This window comes from Cylas formicarius, unplaced genomic scaffold (assembly GCF_029955315.1).
Source record: "Cylas formicarius isolate icCylForm1 unplaced genomic scaffold, icCylForm1.1 PGA_scaffold_10__41_contigs__length_53128322, whole genome shotgun sequence".
Taxonomy (NCBI): Eukaryota; Metazoa; Arthropoda; class Insecta; order Coleoptera; family Brentidae; genus Cylas; species Cylas formicarius.
The window spans coordinates 15,410,396-15,417,867 of NW_026844214.1; the positions used below are offsets into that span (position 1 = coordinate 15,410,396).

Consider the following 7,472-nt stretch of genomic DNA (forward strand, 5'->3'; position numbering starts at 1 on the left):
ACGAACAAGTTAATATATGATATTCTTTTCTATTCCTAGTTCCTGTCTTCCTCCTTCTGCAGTGGGGCGCGACTAGTATAGCCTCTTTTGTTAAACTAAGCATACCGCTTTCTTGCGTTTCTTCAGATGTGTCGTCCTATAGCGGAATCTGTTGAGAATATCTCTAAATAATGGTTGCCCTAAGTAGGGCTCCTGGTCAGTCCGCTGTTAAATTTTGGGCAGAATGACTTTAATTTTTGTGTTTATACACTGGTCACAGTGGACAAGTTAAGATTTGGATTTTTTTTATCAAAATTAAGTCTTAATTCTCTACATAGATTTTTAAGAATTTTAATTATTTTAATTATGCAATAGTTCAGGTATGATATACAAAATAATATAAAGGTTAAAGAGCTATAGAAACCAATTTTCTTTATCTCCACATCACGTACCAATACGTAGAAAGTGTTAATATGATGTAACAAATATTGAATACACTTATTGCCCACTCTGACTAAAAGGTTTTAAAAATTAACAAGTCCTGACAGGAAAACATCAGTAACTCTATACTGAAAGTCTTACGCTTTCGTCCTAACAGTGTTGGCGTTGAACTTATTACGGAAACGGCATCGTCAACTATTAAATATTATTAAAAAATGCAATAAACAACAAGCTCCATTGAGGAATTCTATTCAAAATCGCCCTGAATATAAAGGTTAGTTCCATCCCCGAGCTTCAATACGCGAGTTCCATTATTTAAAAAATATTTAATCCATTTGAATTCATTACCATAAATACCACATAACTAAATAATTTTCTAAGTAGCATATTAGGCTTTCGAAGTCTGTAGCTGTAGCTGATTTGTTATGCGTTTCTAACGAAAGCCAAATTGCAATTTGAGAAAAAAACATATTGCTGTAAACTAATAGGGACGCGTAAAAGGATTTCTTAAAGATTTTGGAAAACAGGGACAGCAAAATTAAAATGTTTATAGGGTAATTGTCTCCTTCACGGTCTGTATCTGGAGGGAGCCGCCTGGGACCTGGACAAAAATCGCCTGAAGAGGTCAGCGCCGAAGGTTCTGATCGAGCAACTACCAGTGTTGGCCGTTGCTCCCACAGAAGCGTTTCGATTAAAGTTGCAGAACACCCTCAAGACCCCCGTGTATACAACTTCACAGAGGCGAAATGCTATGGGGGAGGGATTAGTGTTCGAAGCGGACTTAAGGACTGCGGAACATGCCAGCCACTGGGTGTTGCAAGGAGTGTGTTTGTTGCTCAACACCGATTAGTCGGTTTAGAGTGTTTTATGTAGTGCGTTTGTCGAAATAAAATATTTTTTTTTGTAACGACTTTTATTTTTGGTACAGTATTACAGACTTGTTTCGGTAGCCTCTCGACGAGGACAGTAAGTTTGATGTTCCGCACTACATCAGACCTACTATCCGGGCACGCGTTTCGCGTATTTAATCTCTCAGTTGGTCTTCTTGGCGTCCTTAGCCTCCCCTTCCTTGATCTGTCCCTTGCCGAATATTTTCGCTAGCGAATCCCAGATGCCGCCGAAGAAAAGGGCGCACATCAGATTCTCGAAGGGTATGAACGGGTCGTGAATGCCGAGTATTATTGACGACAGTTTGAAGTAGACGAAAAATATTACAATTCCGAAATAGACGAGGGCGTGGGGAGCGGAAATCAGCTCCGTCTTCTTATCTAGAATGAAAATAATGGAGGCCACCAAGGACGCCTTGGTGTAGCTGTAAAGATGGACCGTTAAACAACTAAAACGACGTATCATTGGCGACCTTACAAGCTGGGTTGCATAAACTCCATTGCCGTGGGTGTCCAAACTCCTCGAATCAGTCGCTCCATGAGGCGAGTGAACCCCGCTCCGTTACCTTTCAATGTGCCAATAATGATCATTACAAGGTAAGCGTTGGGGTAGAGCTTGGCTGCGTGCGTCACCCCGTCGTACACCTTTTTGCATCTGTAGATTTCCTTCATCGCCGAGAACGCTATTTTGACGGGCAAGAATTTGGCTAGTTTGTACCCCACGTCGGCAGGGGTATAGAAAACGATGTACCTATAACGATTGTTCTATAAAATTCATTCAAAATTTAATCACGAACTGCTTAGATCTTCAGAAACGGTGTTGTGAAAAAGGCTTTTATTTAAATTTTAGATATATGCAGAGTGTTTAAACAAGCATCTGGTTTATACTCAATGCTTGTCACATTGTTAGGGAATTTCTATTAGATGTCTGTTTAAGTCAATTCATAGCCCCAGCATCTATTCACGTCTTTGTCTCTGTTGTTAAATGAAATACAGAAGAATACAGGGTTTGTACGATATTTGAGGACAAATTGATATTAAAATTTATTTATGCATATTTATGGCAAAATTTATTATAATTCCATGAAATTTTAACATAACGTTAATTGACTCTTAGACTAAATAATTATTCAATAAAATCCCCATTAGCGCCAATAACGGACTCAATCCGAGAACGGAAACGACAGTATGCCCGAGTCAAATGCTCTTTCTTCATGTTGATCATTGTAGTTGTTATAGCATCCTTCAGCGACGAAATACTGTTATGGGAATGTTTATTGGTCTCACGCTCAACTGTGTCCCATACGTAATAATCAGGAGGATTAGGATCCGGGGACCTAGGTGGTGATGTGGTCATAAAAATTTTCGACCATCAAAACTTGTATCTTGTCTCTGATTCCGAGTTTGTGACCACATAAACTGTCCTCTGCGCATAATGTAGGACTTATAGCGGATATTAAGGTCCCTCGCAATGGCCCTCATGAACGTTGAAGCAATTTCGTGAACGATCTCTTGCACTTGTTGGACAAATTGTGTATTTCTAGTAGTGTCCGAACGTTCCTCGTGTCTTTTGCGTTTTGCAATGATGCTTCCAATTCACGACGAACCTTATGTAGGAGTGATCGGGCGCAGGTGAGAAAATTGGAGATTTCTAAATCGGTGTTTCGCGCATATAGCGACGATCACTCTTAATTTTTTTGCGTTATAGTCCTCCATTGATGATCTCAGAAAAAAAATTGTTCTCCATAAATTTACAGCCCCATACATTCATTATAAAACTCGTTTTCTTTAAACACACTGTCGATGCCTAAAAATTAACTTTAAATAAAAATAATTTTTTATGACATCGTTTCTGAAGATTTAAGCGAAATTTTTTTATAAATATATATCCAAATCGAGCCGGCAGTCCGCGAGAAAATTAACTTTGGAATTAGGCCAAATTTTATTGCTGCGTTAATTTTGATGCGATTTGCATAATATATTTTTTTAATATAAGTATAATATGTATTATAATATTATGATATAATTGTTATACATTTTTAGAAAGCGAATAAAAGGTTCATTCGAATTTATATACAGTGTTAAATTCAAACTATATCCCAGGGTTTGTATCTCAAAACTTAAGGCTTTATTAAGAAATCTGAGTACGCCACTGAATTCCGAATTCTATGTTCTAGACAATTTTCCTTGTAAACGCATAAAGAAGAATTTGTAAAATATATAAAAAAATTTTGGAGAGCTGGTGGAAATCAGTTTGAGTTTTTTTTCGAAAATTTTCTATTTTGTGCATTCTATTCGAATTTTTTATAATAAAATAATAATAATGTGCTAATTTGAATAATATAAAGATAGACAACAAGAATAGTTTTCACAATATCAATATGTATGTTTATTTAAAGAAATTTGTTTAGACAATTTTACCTGTTTGAAAAACATATAAAAAGCGCAATACAGTATATGTACAGGGTGTTTTACTTAAAAACATAACTTGAGCTCGTATTTTAAAAATATATATCTGAGATGCCCTATTAGATTTGCGTTTTCACATTGCGATACATGCTTTTTGAAACACAAAAGGTAACTGAAATGAACCAATTTTCTGTTTGTCCTGGTACCTCAAAATGGAAGCCACCAAAGACCTCATTACCTCTTTTTTTACCTTTACCTCGCAATAACAAAGAAAAAATGCAAATGTGCGCTTCAGTGTTCAGCACAATCATCACAAACAATCATTTTATTTGCTCATAACTTTAATTAAGGAAGGTACAGCAATAGCAATTATCATTATTTGGTTAAAATATTGAGAAATTCTGAGGATCTCCGTCAGTAAACTAATTAAAAAATTTAAAAGCGGCACCAACTTAAACCCCTTAATATCACTTGAATATCGCTTGCCACTAATTAACAATAAAAGAAAATAAATCATTTTTTTTTCTACACCCTGCATTTAGAAAACGAAACGTCGTTTCAAAAAAATTTATACCACATTTTCGTCGTAAAACTAGGTGGTAAATATATTTTTATAAAAAGGGTTCGAAAACAGCCTAAAATTTGATCTGTAAAAGTCTTACCAGACGGCAGTCGCGACTAAGACTTGGGGTGTGTTTTTCAGGGGTGCTAATATGGGTTCTGCCAGGAGTCCATTGGCTACCATTCCCCCCGCGAAGACAACCAGCATGTACGATAGCCAGCACGCCACAGGATGTTTGCGAGAAAATGTTTGAGCACCTAGTTCAAAAATTGCAATTAAAAGTGTCTATAGTTTATATGAAAACTGCGAAGTGTAATGGTATTTGCGAAATTCAAGATACAAAGCTACTCTCTCAATAATTGATTGTTAAATGAGGAAAATTACTAATTTTGATGCTTAGCAAGCAGGAGTAAACCGCAGAGGTAAGAGTAAATTCAAAATTCCTTTGGAATTGTTTTGGAATTCCTCCATACTGTCCGACCTGTTTAAAATATCCATTTTTGAAGGTTTCAAAGTTAGCGTGTTTCGGCTTTCGTGAACGAAGGCTACTGTTTCATGAACTCTAAGGTAGCACATGGAAATCCGTAAGGACCAAGGCGAAGTGTTTTAGGGCCCCTAATGATAAATTTGTCAAATTAGTTTACTACGTAATGTTTACGTAAAATTTTGCGAGTTTCAGAAGAAAACTGACTACGGATCCATAACCGAACTACAAAGGGTGTCTAAAAATATATTTAACATTTTCAAAATCATCCTGTAACTTAAAATCCAAGATAGCAATGAAGTTTTTGCTAGCGTCACCTTTTATTTCATGAAAAAGTAGTAGTAGGGTTACGAAAGCAGCTTCAACTATATCAAATTGAATATTGAAATCACATCATATAAATATTGCTCGTTCACAAAAATAAATTTTTAGTAAATAAAGTAATGCAGTTTTTGCTTACATTAATACTAGAATAATTTTTGTTATGGTTTGAATTATATATCAACCTGTTTAACGTACTAAATTTTTTTCTACGACCATTTGTTTTTGGATATATTTTTGCAAAACAGCAGGTTTGTCAATTCTGACGGTCATATCACACATCATTCAGTATGTGTATTCATCCTGTTTTGCATATTTGCAAATGAAACTCGTGACTAAAATTGCGTTTATCAAACTTGTTCCATAAAATACCATAAGACACCACACCTCCAGGTATGCATATTTAATTTAAAATAAATTGTTTAGTGCGGTATAAGGATCAAAGTGGCCCTCTAAGTGCCTAATCATAAGAAACAAATCCACCTTAAGGTCCAATTTAACTGGCATGCCATGATTTAATCCCTTTTCCTTAGCAGTATTTTTACCAATCTCCTTGGAATTAAGTACGTATTTCAAAAATTTAATAAAAAAAAAGAAAGTCCATTATCGTTGCACTCTCGGTTGCGCCAATAAAAAATAATAGGATTGTGATTAACTTTTTTATAGAATTCACGAAATACGTGAAAATACAATAATATTGTGCCTAAATTTTTATGAAACTACACTCGACAAAGGTTTCACTTTTATGGTAAACGTACTTTTTGAAGTTATTTTCATATTAACAACTATACAGAAGCGATAAAAATATCAACGTTGCGTAAATGCCAAGGAAAATTGTTTTGTTTGAATGTGGCATTTTCAAGTACTTGCTGACCAGCATATACGCTAAAAGCTATAAGATTTTGAAAAAGTTTTACTTTAAATAAAGTAGAATAAAAAATTAATTCGATTTTTCAAAGAAACTTCCACAGGCTACTGTAATACTTTTTACAATACTTCTGGATTCCTCCTGCGTCTGTTTGAGTTTCAATCAAGCTCTGAAGAAACCAACAGGATGATTGGCGAAAGGTCAGCAAGTTAGACTCAGCAAAAACAGAAGCAGGCGGAATCCAGAAGTATTGTAAAAAAAATAATTCATTTAAATTTTGTCAAAATATGACTTAACTTGAATTTCTCAAATAGTTAAGAAGTATTTATGAGATGTAAGCGAAATCTATAGTAAAGTGTAACGACAGACCAATTTTTATATCTCAATTATAAAAACCTTTCCATCTTATAAAGGGTGATCAAAAATTAATTTTAGTCTAATAACAACTTTGTGACTATAACCTTTACCGAGAATATACTTTTTAATTATCTATCGAATGGTTTAAAGGGTCCTGTAGCAAATTCTTGTTTTCGTAGAATACACGAAATTATGATTTTGAGTGTTATCTAAATAAATATTTTATTGTATTTAGTTACCTATCTGTATTTGTATTTATAAATGACAGATTATTTATTGTTTTGGTCTTCTAATACGTATTTTCTTATTATCTGGTGTGGTTGGAAGCGTCTTGTAAACATAATTAGATTATATCTTAATAAAACTCAAATTACTTTAAAAACCTTAAGATTTAGATATTAAAAGCCTTACTCCAACACACACTTATTTTGATCGTAGAATCCCGAACTGTTATAATATAAAGGGTGTTCCAATTGAAAAAAAAAGGTTGATTCTTTTCAACGCTTTGGAAACTGTAACTATCAAAACAATTTTAAAAAGCGACCGAAACTGAAATTCGCATATCCCAGCAGTAAAACTTTTTTGAAAACCTTCTATTTTGGCTATAATATGCCGCACCGTACAGCCTGAATAACATTTCATTCATATTCACATATGCAAATTACTCTAAAACTCGCGTATGAAGTAATCACAATTAGTATAAAATATTATATAAACTTATTTACTCAACTGCAATAATATAATGAAAATATTAATTATAATATGGACCCAACTAAAAAGGTACACGGTTGCGCCATCTATTGGTGCGTCTGTAGAAATTAAAACGAAACGGGCACGCGTCAAAGTTGGCGGGGCCCGCCGTGTCCCGTGACGTACCGGTGCCGAGGTCTTCCCTCACCGAGAGAGCGCACAGCGTGCAATGGGCGATGTCAAAGTACGGGAACATTTTCAGTTTGACGACCTGATTCGCAATGTCGAGAAATGCCTCGGGATCCATTTTGACGTCTCGGATTTAATATTTATTACGAAAACTTGCACCCCCTCGACTGGCGTGTTTAACTTAACGGATCAACGGCGGCGACGGGACATTCCGTCGTTAAAACGAGCGCGGCGCGGACTAGCGAAAAATTGTAGCCGGCCTGGATCTATTTTCGCCGCAGCCGC

The 7,472-nt window shown here is 35.3% G+C and overlaps 2 protein-coding genes across 2 annotated transcripts in view; one reads left to right on the forward strand and one right to left on the reverse strand.

Moving 5' to 3' along the window:
* Window positions 1-1,289, forward strand: part of LOC132697435 (dynein axonemal heavy chain 10) — a 104,341-nt gene extending 103,052 nt beyond the window's left edge. Inside the window, 1 exon segment of the mRNA XM_060662956.1 lies at window positions 974-1,289. Coding sequence (XP_060518939.1) covers window positions 974-1,270 — 297 coding nt within the window. The 3' untranslated portion in view covers window positions 1,271-1,289.
* Window positions 1,290-1,328: 39 nt separating this feature from the next.
* LOC132702479 (trimeric intracellular cation channel type 1B.1) lies at window positions 1,329-7,447 on the reverse strand. Its single transcript, XM_060671113.1, has 4 exons — window positions 7,185-7,447; window positions 4,379-4,535; window positions 1,786-2,058; window positions 1,329-1,732 (listed from the first exon to the last, which is right to left on the reverse strand). Exons 1-4 carry the CDS (start codon window positions 7,303-7,305, stop codon window positions 1,453-1,455), a joined length of 831 nt encoding a protein of 276 aa, XP_060527096.1. The 5' UTR covers window positions 7,306-7,447; the 3' UTR covers window positions 1,329-1,452.
* Window positions 7,448-7,472: the final 25 nt, after the last annotated feature.